This window comes from Chlorocebus sabaeus, chromosome 29 (genome assembly GCF_047675955.1).
Source record: "Chlorocebus sabaeus isolate Y175 chromosome 29, mChlSab1.0.hap1, whole genome shotgun sequence".
Lineage (NCBI taxonomy): Eukaryota > Metazoa > Chordata > Mammalia > Primates > Cercopithecidae > Chlorocebus > Chlorocebus sabaeus.
Window position 1 is genome coordinate 23,561,486 of NC_132932.1, and position 23,341 is coordinate 23,584,826.

The 23,341-nt window shown below is 39.3% G+C and overlaps 1 protein-coding gene across 3 annotated transcripts in view; it reads right to left on the minus strand.

The window, feature by feature from the left end:
• LOC103231075 (stabilizer of axonemal microtubules 2) overlaps positions 1-20,079 on the minus strand; it is a 35,947-nt gene extending 15,868 nt beyond the window's left edge. Inside the window, exons 1-3 of one of the 3 annotated variants that reach the window (XM_007990204.3) lie at positions 19,319-20,079; positions 10,884-11,063; positions 4,798-5,000 (exon numbers count right to left, since the gene is read on the minus strand). In XM_007990204.3, the coding sequence (XP_007988395.3) occupies positions 4,798-5,000; positions 10,884-10,975 (295 nt within the window). In that variant the 5' untranslated portion in view covers positions 10,976-11,063; positions 19,319-20,079. The remainder of the gene's footprint in view (positions 1-4,797; positions 5,001-10,883; positions 11,064-19,318) is intronic. The other 2 variants (XM_073013093.1, XM_007990208.3) reach the window with 2 other exon arrangements.
• Between the last annotated feature and the right edge of the window lie 3,262 nt (positions 20,080-23,341).

Genomic DNA, 23,341 nt, shown 5'->3' on the forward strand with positions numbered 1-23,341 from the left:
ATGTTCCGTGTGCAAATGAGAAGAATGTATATTCTGGGATTGTTAGGTGGAGTATTCTGTAGATGTCTTATTAGGTCCAATTGGTCAAGTGTTGAATTTCAATCCAGAATTTCTCAGTTTTCTGTTTTGATGATCTGTCTAATGCTGTCAGTGGGGTGTTGAAGTCTCTCACTGTTTTTGTGTGACTGTCAAAGTCTTTTCTTAGGTCTAGAAACATTTGTTTTTTAAATCTGAGTGCATATATAATACATTCAGGATAGTTAGGTGTTCTCATTGAATTGCACTCTTTATTATTATGTAATTAATGCCCTTCTTTGCCCCTTTCTACTGTTGTTGGTTTAAAGTCAATTTTATCTGATACAAAAACAACAACTCCTGTTTTTTTTGTTTTCTATTTGTGTGGTAGATCTTTCTCCATCTTCTACTTTGAGCCTATGGGTGTCACTGCATGTGAGATGGTCTCTCAAAGATAGCAGAAGGATGGTTTTTTTTTTTTTTTTTTTTTTTTTAACCCAGTTTGCCACTCTGGGTCTTTTAAGTAGAGCATTTAGGCCATTTACATTCAAGATTAATATTGATATGTGGGGGCTGGGCATGGTGGCTCACGCCTGTAATCCCAGCACTTTGGGAGGCTTAGGTGGGCGGATCACCTGAAGTCAGGAGTTCAAGACCAGCCTGACCAATATGGTAAAATCGTGTCTCTACTAAAAATACAAAAATTAGCTAGGCATTGTGGCAGGTGCCTGTAGTCCCAGCTACTCGGGAGGCTGAGCCAGAAGAATTGCTTGAACCTGGGAGGCAGAGGTTGCAGTTAGCTGAGATCGTGCCACTGCACTCCAGCTTGGGTGACAGACCAAGACTCCATCTCAAAAATCTATTTATCTATCTATGTAGATACACATATGTGGGGTTTTGTCTCTGTCATACGTAGTGTTAGCTAGTTGCTTTGTAATCTCAATTGTGTAGCTGCTTCATAGGGTCTGTGGCCTATGTGCATGCAAGCCAACACCATTTATTGAAAAGACTATTGCTTCTCCACTGTGTATTCTTGGCACCCTTGTCAAAAATTAGCTGGCTGTAATATGCTTGGGTTTATTCTGGGTTTTCTATTCTGTTTCATTGATCTATATGTCTATTTTTATGCCAGTACTATGTATTACTTTGGTTACTATAGTTTTGTAATATAATTTGAAATCACGAAGTGTGATGCCTGAAACTTGTCCTTTTTTCTCAAGATTGCTTTGGCTAATCAGGGTCTTTTGTGACTCCACATGAATTTTAGAATTATTTTTTCTATTTCTGTGAAAAATGCCATTGGAAATTTGATAGAGATTTCACTGATTCTATTGATTGCTTTGGATCATATGAACATTTCAACAATATCAATTCTTCCAATCCATGAACACAGGATATCTTTCCATTTACTTAGGTCTTCTTCAATGTCTTTCATCAGTGCTTTAAAGTTTTTAATGCATGGATCTTTTACCTCCTTGGCTATCAATTGTAAAGTTTCTAAATGCCAACAAATATGCTACAATCCAGATCTCTGTATTCCCTACAATGTCTAGCATAGAGCAGGGTAATCTCTATAACAAGTTTATCAAATCAAATAATGACCTATTTTATGATCTACATTTTAATATAAACAAATTTCTAAGTTGAGACTGCTGGGGGAAAAACATTTTTGTTGAGGAGTCACCAGTTTCATAATGCCACACTTCTAGAATCTAAATGTTATCCTGTTTACCATTTTGCACGATCTTTTTTTTTTCTCATATCCCATTTCTTTCTTGCCTCCTGTCTAACTCTGAGAGGACAGTGAGAGTATCTTCCCATTGTGACTTCTCTTCAGCTGCAGAATTGTCCTTAAATAGGTTATCTACAAAACCTGCAGTACAATCATACAGAGTGTGAAAGTACAGCCTTGGCCCTTAGTATTTTTGCTGTCTCATGCCTGAAAACCTGAAATACAAAATATCATCTTTGCTGACTAAGAAATTTCAGTAGAGAGAGTACCAGAGGAACTCAAAATTCCTTATCCTTGAACTATAACCATAGGAGCAGAAGAATGAGAATCTACAGGAAACCCAAGTCATGGAAAGCTACTAGTGTTGGTGTAAGTGTGTGTGTGCATTGTGTATACATGTTCCCAGCATCAGGGGACATCCGTATTACTGATATATTTCTTATGGATCTTGTAGAAAAAAAGGAAAATCTTACTATGGTTGTATAAAAGACCAAATATAGTGGCTCACGCCTGTAATCCCAACACTTTGGGAGGCCAAGGAGGGCAGATCATGAGGTCAGGAGTTCGAGACCAGCCTGACCAACATGGTGAAACCGCATCTCTATTAAAACACAAAAATTAGCTGGGTGTGGTAGTGTGCACCTGTAATCCCAGCTACTCAGGAGGCTGAGGCAGGAGAATCAGTTGAACCCAGGAGGCAGAGGTTGCAGTGAGCCGAGATCGTGCCACTGCACTCCAGCCTGGGTGACAGAGCGAGACTCTGTCTCAAAAATAAAAATAAAAAAAAACAAAGACCAAATATAAATCATTTTCATCAATTATGCTTTATGTCAAATTCTGCACAGTACATTTTCTCCTATGCATATCTATATATCAGCAATTACTATATGCTACATTTAATTATAATATACTTTTTCACCATTCACATAGTCTTCACAATTTGTTCTTTGTGTAGCATGTTATGTGCTCAAAGATTTAAAAAACAGAAAGAACGTTTTTGACCTCCCCAATGAGTGGGCTGATATATGAAAGTATACTGATATTCTGCATTTTACTTACCCGTTGAATGGGTAGGCATGAAATTTAAAGAAAAAGTAAGCATTTAGCTATTACCTAAAGTATAAATCATTACTTTGATTATTGAGGGTATCATTCTTACAAAAGTGTTTTATATTAGGACCTATCTATTCAGCTATTTCACGTAACCAATGGAAATAATGTAATCCTATACATGTAATTACATTATTGATAAAAGATATAAAAATAATATCTACTATCAAAAATTAAAATTAAAATAGGCCCAAAATAGCCTAATTTTATGCCAGGTGCGGTGGCTCACACCTGTAATCCCAGTACTTTGGGAGGCCAAGGCTCCCTTGAGGTCAGGATCACTTGAGATCAGGAGTTTGAGACCAGTCTGGCCAACATGGTGAAACCCCATCTCTACTAAAAGTACAAAAATTAGTGGCCGGGTGCGGTGGCTCATGCCTGTAATCCCAACACTTTGGGAGGCTGAGGCGGATGGATCACAAGGTCAAGAATTCGAGACCAGCCTGACCAACATGGTGAAACCCCATCCCTACTAAAAATACAAAAATTAGCCAGGTGTGGTGGTGTGCACCTGTAATCCCAGCTACTCAGGAGGCTGAGGTAGGACAATCACTTGAACCGGGAGGCGGAGGTTGCAGTGAGCCAAGATTGAGCCATTGCACTCCAGCCTAGGCAACAGAGTGAGACTCTGTCTAAAAAAAAAAAAAAAAAAAAAAAAATTAGCCAGGTGTGGTGGCGGGTGCCTGTAATCCCAACTACGCAGGAGGCTGAGGCAGGAGGATTGCTTGAACCCAGTAGACAGAGGTTGCAGTGAGCCAAGATTGTGCCACTGCATTCTAGCCTGGGCAACAAAGACTCCATCTCAAAAAAAAAAAAAAAAAAAAAAAAAAGCCTGTTTAAAAAACAAAGACCCCATTCCTCAAAAGTAGCCTGTTTAAAAACAAAGACCCCGTTCCAGGTTTTGGGGCCAGGTGTGGTGGCTCATGCCTTTGATCCCAGCACATTGGGAGGCTTTGGGAGGCTGAGGTGGGTGGATCACTTGAGGTCAGGAGTTGGTGACCAGCCTGGCCAACATGGTAAAACCCCATCTCAACTAAAAATACAAAAGAAATAGCTGGGCGTGGTGGCATGCACCTGTAATCCCAGCTACTTGGGAGGCTGAGGTGGGAGAATCGCTTTAACCCGGGAGGCGAGGTTGCAGTGAGCCAAGATCCCGCCATTGCACTCCAGCCTGGGCAACAGAGCGAGACTCTGTCTCAATAATAACAACAAAAACACGTTTTTGGAAAGAAAAACACACATGGCCCAACTCCTATGCCTCTAAGTCAGTTGCCTGTAAAGAGAAAGTATTCTCACCCTTCCACTATCCCAGAATTCTTAGAGGAGCAGGACCCCTATGTGGCAGTCTAGCACTATCTATCATGGGGTACATAAGCCTACCTAATTCTGAGGTTCAGTATCAGGAATCGCCTGCTTACAGATGAAAGCTTCATTCTCTATTTTTGTCCTTTATCAGTGTAAAAGTAACATTGTGCTTCTCCATCTGGTAACTCTTTTGCTTTATAGGTTGGTTCAGGACTTGAATGGAGAAGAGCATTGCTATTTATTTGACCTCAAAGATCCCAATACTCTTGGTAGAATTTCAACTCTTTCTAGGATGGGAAGAAAAGAACAATGCCAACTAAATGTGACATGAAGTGACAAACGTTAACATAATGCTTGTTTAATGGCATCCCTTGTTTTACATGTTTTGAAACAGAGAGAACTAACAAAGTAGATGACTTTGGATGGGAATGTGGGTCTTTTACCTCTCAATCAGACAAATGGTCTATTTTCTTTTGTTACTATACAATACTATTTTGCCAAAGAGAGAAATGTTCTTTCCTGAGCCATGGAGGCTAAGTTTGGCAGCACACCAAAATTATAATTTGATATTAGATGTTAAAGCTGGAAGTAAGTTTTAGTTTTTTGGCTCCTTCATTTATGAAATGGCAAGTTACCTTTATAAGTCGGGACAGTGTCCAACTTTCCTTTTTTAACTTGTTGTCTCTCCAAAGGCCGGACTATTGCCACAGGCTGCACTTTGTATGAATTAAAATCCCGTGTGTAGGTAGTACCAAGATCAATCTTCTCTTGTTTTGGTTTATATTCTTCTGGCACATGGCGAGGCTGTTTAACTATTTCATAAGGACGATAATCCGACCTGAAATATATAAATTTGAAACACAGCCTCACAAGTTCTTTTATTTCTAATTATTTCAATGAAGTATGGAAAATGTCAAGGCTTTTTTTCCTTGAAAAGTCTGAGAAGATATTAAAATGGTAATAGTTGATAAACTACTTGAAAGAAGTAACTGAATTTCTTATAAAGTCCTATCCAGTGACTAAATATCTTGAGAAAAGTAAATATATCAAAAATTCTAGTTTTTAAAATATCATTAATTTTTAATTAACGTCAGTTAATTGGATTTTCAGTAAATAATATCCTCAAGTAATTGATTTTTTTTTCTAACCTGGAAGGAAATTTGAAGTAAAATTTACTAAACCTGAAAAGTTTAAAAAATATATTCCCCGAGTCCACTTTGTCAAAGTCCTTATTCATCCTACTTAAAGTCTCCAGCAAACTATTTTGGCATACTTTCTTCTTTTTGAATTCATGCTGTTTTCTCGCTTATTGTCAGATGATTAGTATCTCTGGTCTTTAGACATAAATCACATTCAGATTATGGATATAAGTGTTCCTCATCTTTGGATCTCCCAGCTGGTAATGCAGCCAACCTGGGCGCTATATAACATTATGTGACAGAGGTAGTACTGCAGACACTGAGGTAAAAACTGAGGAATGGAGAAGAACACAAACTTAGACTGATCAGACCGCCTACGTCCAAATCCTGGCTCTGTCATTTACTAGCTGTGGGACCTTGGATAACTTCATTAACCTGTTTATGCCCCAGTTTCTTTATATTTCATAGGGCACAATAATATCTTCTATCTCACATAGTTGTTTTTAAGGATATACACACACACTTTTAAGACTGCTTGGTATATAGTAAGATCAATATGGCAGCCACTACTGTTACTACCCCAAGACTTCATGGATTGCTTTTTTCTTCTGGACTCTATTGGCACATCACTCATTTTGTGATTAAACTATCTTGTATTAATCAATATTTGCTGCGTATGTCTGTAAGTTCCCCGAAGAAACCCGAAACCCTCACTGAATTCTTCTTCTATTCACAACATAACTTCTTAGACTAATTAACTGTTTTCTCACCCACTCCAATCCATTTCAATCTGGTTTCCAGCATTGCCACTTCCCTAATACAGCTCTAAGGTTCACCATGTCTTCCATGTGATTAAATTCATTGAACATTTTTAATCTTCATCTTACTTGACCTCTCCAACAGTAATTGACATTATTATCCACACTGTCTGTTTCTAGGAAACTTTCTCTTCCTGACTTCCTGATTATTTCTTGCCAGTCTCCTATGCAGCTTCATCTACCTTTACTCGGTCATTAAATACATGTTAGCATTCCTCAAGACTTGGACCTACCTACACATTCTTCTTTTCATCCACTGTTCACTCCTGAGGATAACTCTTCTACTCCCACAGCTTCAATTACTACCTAGATTGAAAAAAACCCTCAAATTTACATCTCAGCTTAGACCTCTTCTCTGAGCTCCATACCAGCATCTATGATGGTCTCTTGGATATTCAGTGGCAACTCAAAACTTAATATGTCACAAATCAACTCGCTATTTCCCCTCAATAAATGTGGTCCTTTTTGCTTGTTCTCTATTTAAGCGAATGCTATTACCATCATTTCAGACGCATAGTCAGAAATTTAGGACTCACCCTTTATACCTTACTACTCTCCCCTATCTAGTCCGTCATCAACTACTGTCAATTTTGCCTCATAAATATCTCTCAAATCTAATCACTTTTTTCCACTTCTGCCACTACCATAATATGCAAAGTTTTTACAATGGCTCATTTGAATCACTTTAATAGCTTCCTAAACTCATTTACCCACATCTACTCTAGTTCTTCCTCCAATCTTTTCTCCACATGGCACCTGAAGTAATGCTTTGCCAAGTAAATCTGATCAGGTCATTCTTGCTCTCATCTTCCTGGCCTCTTCCTTAACTCCCTTCTTCCCCTACTCTACCCTCCACCAAAAAAAAAAAAAAAAAAAAAAGAAAAGAAAAGAAACCTTCATGACATATTACTATAAGGACATAGACAACACTGAACATGGCTTAAAGGCTCTGCCTGGCCTCCTTCACTAGCCTCAACTGTCACTGTGCTTCCTCTTGCTTTCTCTGCTCCAGCTGGCCCTCTTTGATACTTTTCTCCTTTCCCTGCTCCTTCCTGCTACATGCTACTCTCTCTCTCTCTGCTTGGAATGCATTTCCTTCCCCCTCTTAATCCAGCTAATTTAACATCCTTCAGGTTTTGACTCATTTTTCTTATTCCCTGATAAAGTCAAACTCTTATTCTGGCTGTCAAGATACCTGTGTCTTTCCTTCATAGATTTCATCATTGTTGTAATTTTAGACTTATTTTGAGTAATGTTTTTGATTGCCTTCTCTAATAGGTTGCAACATCTGTCAGCACAGAGATCATGACTGCTTTTGGTCACCACTATATCCCAGGTGTCTAGTATAGTGCTTGATGCTTAATAAATGCTTAATAATTTTTTATTTAATGAATGAAGAGTAGTAGAAATCACATACCTCTGCTTCTCAAGACATGTGAGTTGTTCTTCGCTCTTCCTAAATACAAGCTAGAGGGGAATAGGCTAAAATGCACTCAGGAAGTGAGAGAATCAGGAAGGGAAAAGCAAAGCAAAAGCTTAGAACTCTCAGTTTCTCTGGTTAGACTAGTTAAGTGTTAGAAAGTATGCCTCCAAACCCAAAGCCGCTTTCTATGGAGTAGTAGTAGAGGGTGAATGCAGTCTTATTCATCTGATATATCCTAAAACATTTGATGTGTCTAGAATCCTACTCCTTCAGGGCAGGCTTCCTGCCAACTCTGGCAGTCATCTAAATTAGCTACAACTGTACTACTATAAAGGATCCAAAATCTTGTACAAGTTCAGACACCTCTTTACACAGCCACTTCCTGTACTATGCAAATGTACAGAATGCTTCTTTGTTTGTACAGATAAATCCACTTTCCACTGCATAGTCACCACAGTCAACATGAGGGAGTCAAGCAAGAGTTTCAAGCCTAGATTATGACTCTTAGAAATACTGCTAGTTTCCCAGTGAAAATAGAAAGAAAAGATCCAATGTCTTAGTAAGTGAAGAGATGACAATTTAAGAAATGAATAAATTTATTTTTATTGGCATTTTGGACTTTGGGACTTTCTTTTTAAAAAAAAAAAAAAAAAACTATTAAGGCTTACTTGAATAAGTCAATAGGGGAAATCCAGAATTGAAAAGCAACTGCCTTTTAAAAGAAAGATATGGCAGGTTAAATTTTCTCAATTTCTACACTTAGAACTGGTTAAAAGCACAATCTCTGTTCAATAAATACAAATATTGTAAAATTTATTTTAAATCTCTAATATGAACCACTAAAGCATCAAGAAATAAATATTAATAAATTAAAGTGAAGACAAAGAGCCATTCCCATTTAATCAGTGTCAACCAGTTGTTCAAATTTCTTCATCTCACTTATTATAATCCATAATTATCTTAGTTATTTATCTGATATTTTCATATCTGGACTTTCCCACAGCACTATAAACAACAGTAAAGCAAAGACCGTCTCTGTTTTATGTTCCATGTCATCCTCAGTGAGCAGTCCAGTTCCTGACCTACTGCACTGAATCAGTGGCAACAGAATCACTAGCAATGCTGGTTAAAAATGCAGTTTCCTGAGACCCACTCTATTATCTACTGGCTCTTTTAGATGGAGACCTGGAATCTGCAATTGTAACACTTCTAGATGGCACTACTGCATACCAAAATCTGAGGACTTAAGTAAAATCTTCCATCTGTGGAAGAGTCATACACCTACACAAGTAACTAGAGTCACCAAAGTATTATTACTGCAAGGAATGCCTGAAATGTTAAAAATAGACATATTAGACTAAAAGTTTGAAAGTCTCCACCTTTGCTATATAAGAATGAGCTGCATCTGAAATGAAATGAAAATGGCTAACATCAAAATCTAAAGCTATCACAGAGCATTTTAAAAACTCTAAATTATAGAAATATGATGTCTGAGTTCCTTGAAAGCAGGAACTTCAACTTGTAAAAGGAAAATAAATCTTGGGGCCCCGAAATCACTAAGCGAAGGGGAAAAGTGAAGCTGGGAACTGCTTAGGACAAACCTGTCTCCCATTGTATTCATAGTCACCCCTCTGCTCACTGAGACAAGTGCATATCTGATTGCTTCCTTTGGAGAAGCTCATCAGAAACTCAAAAGAATGCAACCATTTGTCTCTTATCTACCTATGACCTGCAAGCTCACTCCCAGTTTCGAATTTGTCCCGCCCTTCCGGAACGAACCAATATTAATCTAACGTATATGTTGATTGACGTGTGTCTCCCTAAAACGTATAAAACCAAACTGTGTTCTGACCACCTTGGGCACATATTATTGGGACCTCCTGAGGCTGTATCACCAGCATGCGCCCTCAACCTTGGCAAAATAAACTTCCTAAATTAACTGAGACCTATCTCAGATACATGGGGTTCACAAACTTATTGACATTTTTATACTTAACACCAGGATTGTACCTTGAATATAGTACATACATTAACAGTTCAAATAAAATAATGAGTAAATATACTTAATCCACCTAACTGACAAAAATTTGAGAAATCAAAAAAGGTAAGTTCAAATGAAAAGTACAGATTTAAGAGGATTTTTTTTTCATCACTCACTGAACAAATATTGGGTACCTACTATGTGCTAGTAGGCATTGTACTAGTTTTCTAAAAACAGAATGCTGAGACAACAATAGACTTATTTCCTGCTTTCATGAAACACTGAAACCAACCTAATGATAAATAACAGGAAGGTGCTTTGGGAGCTTACATAGAAGAATTTTACCTAATCTGAAAACTAGGTGAAGTGTCAGAGAAGGCTTATTCAAGTGATAATTTAGTTGAAATCTGAAAACTGGGTGAAGTGTCAGAGAAGGCTTATTCAAGTGATAATTTAGTTGAGATCTGCAGATTGAATGAGCATTAGCTAAGAGAGGGAAGGAAAATTGCAGGTAGGGAAAATAGTATCTTGGAAGACCCTGAGACAAGGAAACCTGGCACTTTTCAAATAAATAAAAAATGGCCCATGGGATGGAGCATAAAAGAGTAAAAAGGATACTACAGTGAAAATGAATTAGAGAATTAAGTAGTGAGCAAACCATGCCTCTACATGGTTTTGGTAAGGATTCTGGTTTGTGTTAAACACAATGGGAAAGTTTAAGAGTATTTTAAGCAGAAAAGTGATAGGATTTGGTTTGCATTTGGGCAGGCTGAAGTATTGAAAACAGATCAAACTGCAAAAACTAGAGTAGATTCAGATATTACACTTAGAAAGCGACTGCATTCCTCTAGGTCAAGCTTGTCCAACCTGCAGCCTATGGGCTGCATGAGGCCCAGGACAGCTTTGAATGAGGTCCAACATAAATTTGTAAACTTTCCTAAAACATTATGAGATTTTCTTGTGATTTTTTTTTTTTTTTTTGCTCATCAGCTATGGTTGGTGTTACTGGATTTGACGTGCGGCCCAAGACAATTCTTCTTCCAGTGTGGCCTAGGGAAGCCAAAGATTGGACACCCTGCTGTAGGTGGTGGTGACAGTGGAAAGCAGACAAATATTAGATACTTTAGGAAGTTAAAAAAAAAAAAACAGAACTTTTTATATCCCTTTTTTCTTCTCACACTTTGTCAACCTAATTCTCATTTTTCTGTTTTTTTTCAAGTTGTGACTTAACTAGTCTCTTGCCTATTAGATTGGTTCAACTTAAATCCATGAAACAGTAATTTAAATAGCTAGAAAAATTCATTGACAGCAGAAGAGTTGGGAGAAAAATAAGTAAAGCAAATAGTTACTAAATATTTACTTAAATGTAGTTATTCCTTCCATTTTAACACGGCATGCTCGAATTTCTTGCTTGGGTTTAAGACTCTGAGTTGGAAGAACATTGTCATACATAGGATATTTTTCCAAATACTCAGTTGTAGGGCAAAACACCCCAGAATTTTCATAAATCCTTGTGGTTCCATGTGGACAATGATGTCGCCTGTGCAAAAAATAAACTGAAAGATTAACCTTAAAAAACATTTTGTGTTGTAATTGCATTTTAATCAGAGACCGCCAATAAACTCACAATTTCTAAATTCTAGAGCTTTACTGAAAAAAACCTTTTTCCTCTATAAAAACAATCTATAAATAATGGTCTATCTCTACATGGTGGAAGCACAGCAGTTAAGTGTCTCACAACAATTTAGTGTCTTGTTACACTATAGAAGCTGAAAAGCTAATAGGGAATTTCCCAAGCTCTTGCAGGAAGGTTCCACATACAATTTAGGTTTCACCTACTACATGTATTCACTTGATACTTTGACTCAGAACAGAGCTACATAAGGAGAGAGTCACGGCACAACATTTATTTTGCTTGCATGGAATGTAATAGAGGCAACAAGAGATTGGAGTTAGAAGTTTTAGGTGGCATCTTGATTTGCAAGCTGGTTTCCTAACTTGGCAGCTTCTTGACCTTGGAAGAGATGAGTGATTCTGGAGTCTACAGCTCTGTTGCAATTTTCAGACTGTGGCAGAGGCAGTGGCTTCCTTGTCAGTCCTGTTCTGTGGTAAAATTTTTGGAAGTTTTTCCTGGAAGCTTATTTTGAAAATGATTTCTTAAGTTCTTCCAAGTGAACTCTCTCTCTCTATATATATACTCCTTAATAAATTCCTTTTTGCCTAAACTAACCAGAGAAGATTATGTTATCCATAACTAAGAATCTTGACCAATATATCATATAAGCTAATAGTATACAGTTATTTAAGAGAATGAGGGTGGCCTTTATGCATGTTCACTAGAAGATGGTGAGATTGTAAATAGTAAAAACCCAGATTGTAGAATAGTATGCTCAGGGTTTTCTGTTCCAAGATGGTAGAATAGAAACAGCTCCACTCTGCAGCTCGCAGCATGATCGACACAGAAGATGGTGATTTCTGCATTTCCAACTGAGCCTCCACTGGTGATATCCAGGCAAACAGGGTCTGGAGTGGACCTCCAGCAAACTCCAACAGACCTGAAGCTGAGGGACCTGACTCTTAGAAGGAAAACTAACAAACAGAAAGGAATAGCATCAACAGCAACAAAAAGGACATCCTCCCCAAAATTCCACCTGAAGGTCACCAGCATCAAAGACCACAGGTAGATAAAACCACAAAGATGGGGACAAACCAGAGCAGAAAAGCTGAAAATTCTAAAAACCAGGGCGCCTCTTCTCCTCCAAAGGACGGCAGCTCCTTGCCAGTAACGGAACAAAGCTGGATGGAGAATGACTTTGACAAGTTGACAGAAGTAGGCTTCAGAAGATCGGTAATAACAAACTTCTCTGAGCTAAAGGAGGATGTTTGAACCCATCACAAGGAAGATAAAAACCTAGAAAAAAGATTAGACAAATGGCTAACTAGAATAAACAGTGTAGTGAAGACCTTAAATGATCTGATGGAGCTGAAAACCATGGCACGAGAACTACGTGACACATGCACAAGCTTCAGTAGCCGATTCAATCAAGTAGAAGAAAGGGTATCAGTGATTGAAGATCAAATTAATGACATAAAGTGAGCAGAGAAGTTTAGAGAAAAAAAGAGTAAAAAGACACAAACAAAGCCTCCAAGAAATATGGGACTATGTGAAAAGACCAAATCTATGTTTGGTTGGTGTACCTGAAAGTGACAGGGAGAATGGAACCAAGTTGGAAAACACTCTTCATGATATTATCCAGGAGAACTTCCCCAACCTAGCAAGGCAGGCCAACATTCAAATTCAGGAAATACAGAGAACACCACAAAGATACTCCTTGAGAAGAGCAAACCCAAGACACATAATTGTCAGATTCACCAAGGTTGAAATGAAGGAAAAAATGTTAAGGGCAGCCAGAGAGAAAGGTCGGGTTACCGACAAAGGGAAGTCCATCAGACTAACAGCAGATTTCTTGGCAGAAACTCTACAAGCCAGAAGAGAGTGGGGGCCAATATTCAATATACTTATAGAAAAGAATTTTCAACCCAGAATTTCATATCCAGCCAAACTAAGCTTCACAGTGAAGGAGAAATAAAATCCTTTATAGATAAGCAAATGTTGAGAGATTTTGTCACCACCAGGCCTGCCTTACAAGAGTTCCTGAAGGAGGCACTAAACATGGAAAGGAACAACTGGTACCAGCCACTGCAAAAACATGCCAAATTGCGAAGACCATTGATGCTGGGAAGAAACTGCATCAACTAATGGGCAAAATAACCAGCTAACAGGATCAAATTCACACATAACAATATTAACCTTAAATGTAAATGGGCTAAATGCTCAATTAAAAGATGCAGACAGGCAAATTGGATAAAGAATCAAGACCCATCAGTGTGCTGTATTCAGGAGACCCATCTCACATGCAGAGACACACATAGGCTCAAAAGAAAGGGATGGAGGAAGATCTATTAAGCAAATGGAAAGCAAAAACAAGGAGGGGTTGCAATCCTAGTCGCTGATAAAACAGACATTAAACCAACAAAGATCAAAAGAGACAAAGACAACCATTACAAAATGGTAAAGGGATCAATTCAACAAGAAAAGCTAACTATCCTAAATATATATGCACACAATACAGGAGCACCCAGATTCATAAAGCAAGTCCTTAGGGACCTACAAAGAGAGTGAGACTCCTGCACAATAATAATTGGAGACTTTAATACCCCACTGTCAATATTTTAGACAGATCAACAAGGCAGAAGGTTAACAAGGATATCCAGGACTTGAACTCAGCTCTGCACCAAGTGGACCTAATAGATATCCACAGAACTCTCCACCCCAAGTCAACAGAATACACATTCTTCTCAGCACTGCATCACACTTATTCCAAAATTGACCACATAGTTGGAAGTAAAGCACTCCTCAGCAAATGTGAAAAACAGAAATCACAACAGTCTCTCAGACCACAGTGATATCAAATTAGAACTCAGGATTAAGAAACTCGCTCAAAACCACACAACTACATGGAAACTGAACAACCTGTTCCTGAACGACTACTAGGTAAATAATGAAATTAAAACAGAAATAAAGATGTTCTTTGAAACCAATGAGAAAAAGACACAACGTACCAGAATCTCTGGAACACATTTAAAGCAGTGTGTACAGGGAAATTTATAGCACTAAATGTCCACAAGAGAAAGCAGGAAAGATCTAAAATCGACTACCCTAACATCACAATTAAAAGAACTAGAGAGAAGCAAGAGCAAACAAATTCAAAACCTAGCAGAAGGCAAGAAATAATTAAGATCAGAGCAGAACTGAAGGAGATAGAGACACAAAAAACCCTTTAATAAAATCAATGAATCCAGGAGCTGGTTTTTCGAAAAGATCAACAAAATTGATAGACTGCTAGCAAGGCTAGTAAAGAAGAAAAGAGAGAAGAATCAAATAGATGCAATAAACAGTGATAAAGGGGATATCACCACAGATCCCACAGAAATACCAACTATCATCAGATAATACTACAAACACCTCTATGCAAATAAACTAGAAAACCTAGAAGAAATGGATAAATTCCTGGACACACACACCCTCCCAAGACTAAACCAGGAAGAAGTTGAATCTCTGAATAGACCAATAACAGGCTCTGACATTGAGGCAATAATTAATAGCCTACCAACCAAAAAAAGTCCAGGACTAGATAGATTCACAGCTGAATTCTATCAGAGGTACAATGAGGAGCTGGTACCATTCCTTCTGAAACTATTCCAATCAATAGAAAAACAGGGAATCCTCCCTAACTCATTTTATGAAGCCAGCATCATCCTGATACCAAAACCTGGCAGAGACACAACAAAAAAAGAGAATTTTAGACCAATATCCCTGATGAACATCAATGCAAAATCCTCAATAAAATACTGGCTAACTGAATCCAGCAGCACACCAAAAAGCTTATCCACCATGATCAAGTGGGCTTCAATCCTGGGATGCAAGGCTGGTTCAACATATGGAAACCAATAAAGGTAATCCATCACATAAACAGAACCAATGACAAAAACCACATGATTATCTCAATAGATGCAGAAAAGGCCTTTGACAAAATTCAACACTCTTTCATGCTAAAAACTCTCAATAAACTAGGTATTGATGGAATGTATCTCAAAATAATAAGAGCTATTTAAGACAAACCCACAGCCAATATCATACTGAATGGGCAAAAACTGGAATCCTTCCTTCTGAAAACTGGCATAAGACAGGGATGCCCTCTCTCACCACTCCTATTTAACATAGTGTTGGAAGTTCTGGCTAGGGAAATCAGGCAAGAGAAAGAAATAAAGAGTATTCAATTAGGAAAAGAGGAAGTCAAATTGTCCCTGTTTGCAGATGATGTGATTGTATATTTAGAAAACCCCACCGTCTCAGCCCAAAATCTCCTTAAGCTGATAAGCAACTTCAGTAAAGTCTCAGGATACAAAATCAATGTGCAAAAATCACAAGCACTCCTATACACCAATAACAGACAAACAGAGAGCCAAATCATGAGTAAACTCCCATTCACAGTTACTACAAAGAGTATAAAATACCCAGGAATCCAACTTATAAGGGATGTGAAGGACCTCTTCAAGGAGAACTACAAACCACTGCTCAATGAAATAAAAGAGGACACAAACAAATGGAAGAACATTCCATGCTCATGGATAGGAAGAATCAATATCATGAAAATGGCCATACTACCCAAGGTAATTTATAGATTTAATGCCACCCCATCAAGCTACCAATGACTTTCTTCACAGAATTGGAAAAAACTACTTTAAAGTTCATATGGAACCAAAAAAGAGCCCACACTGCCAAGACAATCCTAAACAAAAAGAACAAAGCTGGAGGCATCACGCTACCTGACTTCAAACTATACTATAAGGCTACAGCAACCAAAACACCAAGCTACTGATACCAAACAGAGAGAGAGACCAACGGAAAAGAACAGAGCCCTCGGAAATAATACCACACATCTACAACCATCTGATCTTTGACAAACCTGACAAAAACCAGAAATGGGGAAAAGACTCCCTATTTAATAAATGGTGCTGGGAAAACTAGCTAGCCATATGTAGAAAGCTGAAACTGGATCCCTTCTTTACACCTTATACAAAATTAATTCAAGATGGATTAAATACTTAAATGTTAGACCTAAAACCATAAAAACCCTAGAAGAAAACTTACGCAATACCATTTAGGACAAGGACTTCATGAGTAAAACACCAAAAGCAATAGCAACAAAAGCCAAAATAGACAAATGGGATCTAATTAAACTAAAGAGCTTCAGCACAGCAAAATAAACTACCATCAGAGTGAACAGGCAACCTACAGAATGGGAGAAAATTTTTGCAATCCACCCATCTGACAAACAGCTAATATCCAGAATCTACAAAGAACTTAAACAAATTTACAAGAAAAAAACAAATAATCCCATCAAAAAGTGGGCGAATGATATGAACCGACCTTTCTCAAATGGAGCCATTTATGCAGCCAACAGACACGTGAAAAAATGCTCATCATCACTGGTCATCAGAGAAATCCAAATCAAAACCACAATGAGATACCATCTCACACCAGTTAGAATGGCGATCATTAAAAAGTCAGGAAACAACAGATGCTGGAAAGGATGTGGAGAAATAGGAAAGTTTTTACACTGTTGGTGGAAGTGTAAATTAGTTCACCCATTGTGGAAGACAGTGTGGTGATTCCTCAAGGATCTAGAACTAGAAATACCATTTGACCCAGCAATCCCATTACTGGGTATATATCCAAAGGATTATAAATCACGCTACTATAAACACAAATGCACACGTATGTTTATTGCGGTACTGTTCATGATAGCAAAAACTTGGAACCAACCCAAATGTCCATCAATGACAGACTGGATTAAGAAAATGTGGCACATATACACCATGGAATACTATGCAGCCATAAAAAAGGATGAGTTCATATCCTTTGTAGGGACATAGATGAAGCTGGAAACCATCATCCTGAGCAAACTATCACAAGGACAGAAAAGCAAACACTGCATGTTCTCACTCATAGGTGGGAATTGAACAATGAGAACACTGGAACACAGGGCCGGGAACATCACACATGGGGGCCTGTCGTGGGGTGGGGGGCAGGGGGAGGGATAGCATTAGGAGATATACCTAACGGAAATGATGAGTTAATGGGTGCAGCAAACCAGCATGGCACGTGTATATCTATGTAACAAACCTGCACGTTGTGCACATGTACCCTAGCACTTAAAGTATAATAATAATACAAAAGAACGCTTTCAAAGGAATAATAAAAAAATAGTATGCTCAGAATATTCTCTTTTCTTGTTAAAAAAAAAAAAAAAATCAATGCAGGCCAGGTGCAGTGGCTCATGCCTGTAATCCCAGCACTTTGGGAGACCGAGGCAGGCGGATCACGGGGTCAGGAGATAGAGGCCAACATGGTGAAACCCCGTCTCCACTAAAAATACAAAAATAAGCTGGGTGCGGCGGCGTTTGCCTGTAATCCCAGCTACTCAAGAAGCTGAGGCAGGAGAATTGCTTGAACCCAGGAGGCGGAGGTTGCAGTGAGCCGAGATTGTGCCACTGCACTCCAGTCTGGCGACAGAGCGAGACTCTGTCTCAAAAAAAAGAAAGGAAAGGAAAGGAAAGGGAAAGGAAAAAGGAAAGGAAAAAGGAAAGGAAAAAGGAAAGGAAAAAGGAAAGGAAAAAGGAAAGGAAAAAGGAAAGGAAGGGAAGGGAAGGGAAGGAAGGGAAGGGAAGGGAAGGGAAGGGAAGGGGAAAGGGGAAAGGAAAGGAAAAAGGAAAGGGGAAAGGAAAGGAAAAAGGAAAGGGGAAAGGAAAGGAAAAAGGAAAGGGGAAAGGAAAGGAAAAAGGAAAGGGGAAAGGAAAGGAAAAAGGAAAGGGGAAAGGAAAGGAAAAAGGAAAGGGGAAAGGAAAGGAAAAAGGAAAGGGGAAAGGAAAGGAAAAAGGAAAGGGGAAAGGAAAGGAAAGGGGAAAGGAAAGGAAAGGGGAAAGGAAAGGAAAGGGGAAAGGAAAGGAAAGGGGAAAGGAAAGGAAAGGGGAAAGGAAAGGAAAGGAGAAAGGAAAGGAAAGGAGAAAGGAAAGGAAAGGAGAAAGGAAAGGAAAGGAGAAAGGAAGGAGAAAGGAGAAAGGAAAGGAAAGGAGAAAGGAAAGGAAAGGAGAAAGGAAAGGAAAGGAGAAAGGAAGGAGAAAGGAGAAAGGAAGGAGAAAGGAGAAAGGAAAGGAGAAAGGAAAGGAAAGGAGAAAGGAAAGGAAAGGAGAAAGGAAAGGAAAGGAGAAAGGAAAGGAAAGGAGAAAGGAAAGGAAAGGAGAAAGGAAAGGAAAGGAGAAAGGAAAGGAAAGGAGAAAGGAAAGGAAAGGAAAAGGGAAAGGAAAAAGGAAGGGAAAAAGGAAAGGAAAGGAAAGGAAGAGAGAGAAAGAAATGCACATGTAAAGCAAGTCTTAAAGCACACTTGTTATCTGTGGAAGATAGAATTATGAAGGCGTTTTATAATATATTTTTGCTCAGATTTTTATGACACCTCATGTGTATTTATTTATTGCATTATCAGAAAATAAAGATAAAACCCTTAAAAAACAAAACAACCACAAGCAAAAACAAACAAAAAGTAAAATCACAGCATTCCAAGGGTAGCCCTCAACATAATGAAGACCGAATTTCCTAACAGTTGAATGGGAAAGGAACTTACGTTGGATATGAATTAGAAAAAAAGGAAAGATTTTCTCCTGCATACCAGTCTGCAGATTCATACACCCAAAGTTAATTTGTTGATATTTTAATCTACTTCTAATTACGAACTGTGTTTATTATGAGACTATCAAAAAAACTGCTTTCCGTCAACATGCAGGTGTTTTCTTTGAAGGGGATTACAAATACTAAGGGATTGACACGTTCATATTTACTTAGCAAATAATGATCTAATCCCTGGGTCAACAGTGAAGCTGAGGAAGGAGAAGACTGTTTCTAGGTGATGGAAGGTTGTTAGGCAGGGCTCAGTTGGATTCTAGGTTTCAGGGTGGGGACTACTGTACTGCCTTTTCAGTCAGGCGGATCCCAAAGAACTGCTGCCTGGACGGGAATGGGAATATGGTCTGGCTGGGAGGACAGAAAGCAGATGAAAGAAAGTGTGATATGGGTTGCAGACTCAGGGCCTTGAGCACTGTTCTTTCTCACCTTTGTGGTGGGGGACGACGGGGTGGAAATGCATTCTCCCAGTCGGATCACAAGCCACTACTCACCAGTCTTATATCCCGTCGCGGCTTCACATATATTATTTACCCGGCCTGTGTGGCATTTTACTTTGCATCCTTGCTTGGGAGTCTCAGGGGCTACGAAGAAACGTTTTACCCCCAGGTAGCCGGCGGGTGCGAAGGGAGTATTACTGGAGCGGGATAAGTGGGGATGTCGCTGCGCCCTCGTCCCTTGATCTGCGGGGGACGGCCATTCTCAGGGTTCCCGAGGAGCTGGCTCCGTGCACCTAGGCCCTAGGTCGGCTCCCAAGCCCCGGCCCGCCACTACACCAGCCACTTCTTACCCGCAGGTACAAATCTGACACAGACACCAGCTCCTCATGCTCTCGGCTCCAAGGGTTTCTTTCAGCTCGCCTCAGCACTTGCAGCTTCTTCACTCTTACAGCGCCCGCCGTAGTCGAGGCAACAGAGGGATGCCTGGTGACGGACGCGGCGCCGGCTTCCGGCGGCGGAAGGGACGCGTCAGTACGGGCGTGCACGACCCGCAGAGTTCTCCGCGTTCCGAAGCTCTTGGTGTGGCCGGGACCCGGGAGGAGGAACAGGGCTCGTGGGGTTGCTGCAGACGGTGATTACCGGCTCGCGTTAGGAACTGGCATCTTCCTCGGCCAGCCTCTGGGCGGTGCTGGAGGACCCCGCTCGCTGCGAGTCTGAGGCGGAAACCCGGGCTGGGGCCGAGCGCGGGCAGGGAGCGGCGGTCCCCGGAGGGCGGCTCCCAATCTGGGGTCGGGGCGTGGCCTCTCTGTGTGGACCCGGGATCCTCAAAGAGAACGAATCCGGGACCCTGCAGAAATGAAGGGCATGTAGTGTAGATGTTTTTCCTTTTTATTTAGAAAGGAATGAAAGACCGGCAGTGCACCTGCTTGGATAATAAGCACGCGACCCAAAACTTTGTTCGGGCTTGGTGGGCAGGAAAAAAGCTGGGTATTCGACCTCGCGCGAGGACTAGCGAGAATGTCAGAATGAGGGACTTGGGGGAAGACTGAAGAGAGAAAGGGAGCATCTTCTTCAGCATCTTGTCAGCCTCCTGCATGCAACCCTTCCTGTACGTGGCCATTGGCCTGGAGAAGTTTACCAGAGTTCTCCTCCACCGGCAGGGTTACTGGTGTCACTGTGCACCCAGCCCCTTCGAGCTGCGTGATTCATCGCAGCCTTCGGATCCAGAAGGATGAGCAAATTCCTCAATTATAATCGTAGTAGGATACTGACTTTAGTGCTTAGCCTGGAATTGGCTGAGGCATGAAATTGACTGATGGCTCAGAATAGTTGGCCTAGAATAATAGGCTGGCATTTCAGATCTGTGAGAAAAAGATGAACCCTTCAAATGGTTCTTGGGCAATTGGTTATCCATGTGGAAAAAAAATTGGACCTCTACTTAATACCACACACAAATCAATTGCACAGTTAAAGTATTTATATTTAAAATCAAAACTGTAAAGCTTTTAGAAAATAATATAGGCTAATATTTTTATGACCTTAAAGGAAGATTTCTTAAGATAAAAACGTGCAATTTTATAAAAGGTTAATAAACTACTTAAAATTAAGAACATATTTATCAAAGATGCCAGAAAGAAATGGAAAAAAACAAGCCTGGTAACTGTGAAAAATATTAATAACACACATATAATTGACAAAGGACTAGTATTCAGAGACTATAAATAACTTATCCTTAACAAAATAAATCTGTATTACAACCAGTAGAAAAGTGGACAAGAGCCTTGTATAGGCAGTTCACAAAAAAGGAATGTTAAATGGCCAATGCAAGAAACTTATAAAATACTTAATCCCATTAATAATAGGAGAAATGTAAATTAAAACCGTGAGATGCTCTTTATCACCCATCTTAAAAAATAAAGTCCAGCAATATCAGCTGTTGAACTTATGAATCAAAAAAAGCAGTATTCCACTGTGGATCAGTCCAACTATTTGGAAAATAATTTGGAAATGTTAGGTTGAGGATGTGCAGATTTAATAACTCAGAGATTCTATTGGTAGAGAGTGTATAAGAGACCCACAACTGTTCATATCAGCTCAGTAATAGTTACAGAAAACTGGAATCCGTCTCCATGTCCACCGGTAATACAATGGATGAATGGGTGTGGTAGATTTGTGAGGTGGAGTCCTACAGTAATAAAAATGAATGAATTATGTCAATATGGGTGAATCTCAGGAAAACAATATCGAGCAGAGAAAAAGTGACAGTGTAATATAGTAAGTATGATTCTTATAGAAGGCTTAAAACTTGCCACTCTACATGATATATTGCTTAGGGACACACTCATTTTTAAAAATTATAAAGAAAATACGGAAATGATCAAGATAAAATTCAGGATAGTGGTTACCTATAAGCCAGGAGCACAGGGTACTTCAAAAGTAAAAGACTTTTTTTGTTTTTCCTTTTGAAATGGGATGGTGCATACATAGGGGTTCATTGTGTTGTTATTTACACATGTTTCATACCAACCCAGTGCTTAAAAACATACATTATAGAAGACTGATAAGGGACTGAGACTTTTTGAAGGAAGGACCGACTGAGAGGTTGGAGAGGTGAAGGGAAACCAGCAGTGGGATCTAAGGAGAGATGGAGGTAAATTAAGATATTTCAGACTCTTGGAAGAATTTCACATATGCATGTAACACACATGCACACAAAGGGTGACTGTTATGCTGCACTGGAATCAAGAAAAGTGAGGATTGACAGTGATTACTGCGTTTGTCCAGAGGTCATTGATAGCCTTTAGGGCTTTGATTTTGCCAGAGCTGCGGAAATGGAAGCCTTTCTGAAAATTTCAGAATTTAATGTGGATGAATACATGTGGCAGTTCATATCAACAGATAATTCTCAGTGCTTTTGAATGAAAGAAAGGAATAAATAGAAAGGTTAAGAATTTTTCAAAAGTTTGACAGTGGAGAGAATGGAGGAAGGGTAAGGGAAAATCATTCTGGAGAAAGGAAGAGAAGGTTAGTCTGGTACTTAGGGCTAAGGAGTTGGAAAAGGATGGGATCTTTATTTAAACGAATTCACTGTCAATACTGATGCACTGCAAGGTCTAGAGAATGAGATGTAGACGCTCACTGGTGGGCATTACAGTGAAAATTATCAACTAAATGGTCATACTACAAATATTTTCTAGTGTATTCTTTTTTTAAAAAAGATGTATTCAAAATCTGTTAATTTGGAAAAGGAATAAAGACACTTCTCTTGCCTCTAGAAACCTCTGTTTCAGTCTCTGCTCAGAATTTGTCAAATAGCTTATAAATAGGAAAAGAATGGCTATGTTATTGATGTTTAGAAAGAATTCTCCCAAGTGCTACTCTCTGTAAGTTGTTCTTGAACTGCACCATCATTTATGGCTGATATTTGGATAAGCAACACTGTGGGGAGGGTATGCAGTATTTGAATACGTTTATGAGTTCCTAGTGGTAATGTTTTTCAATTTGTCATGTTCCCTTCCTCTCAACCAACTTCACTTCTCCATCCCCTCATCATCTTAAAAAAAGAGAGAGAGGGCCAGGCAAGGTGGCTCATGCCTTTAATGCCAGCACTTTGGGAGGCCGAGGTGGGTTGATCACCTGAGGTCAGGAGTTCAAGACCAGCCTGGCCAACATGGCGAAACCCCGTCTCTACTAAAAATACAAAAATTAGCCAGGCATGTTAGCACATGCCTGTAATCTCAGCTATTTGGGAGGCTGAGGCAAGAGAATCATTTGAACCTGGGAAGCAGAGTTTGCAGTGAGCCGAGATTGTGCCACTGCATTCCAGCCTGGTCAACAGAATAAGACTCTGTCTCAAAAATAAATAAATAAATAAAAAGAGAGAGGCTCTATATAGTTTAAAATTTAAGTATTGGCTGGGCATGGTGGTTCACACCTGTAATCTCAGCACTTTGGGAGGCCACGGTGGGAGGATCACTTGAGCTAGGAGTTCGAGACTAGTGTCTACAAAAATAAATAAAAATAAAAAAATAAAATTTAAGTATTTAAAACAAAAAAAATCTAAATTAGCAAATTTTA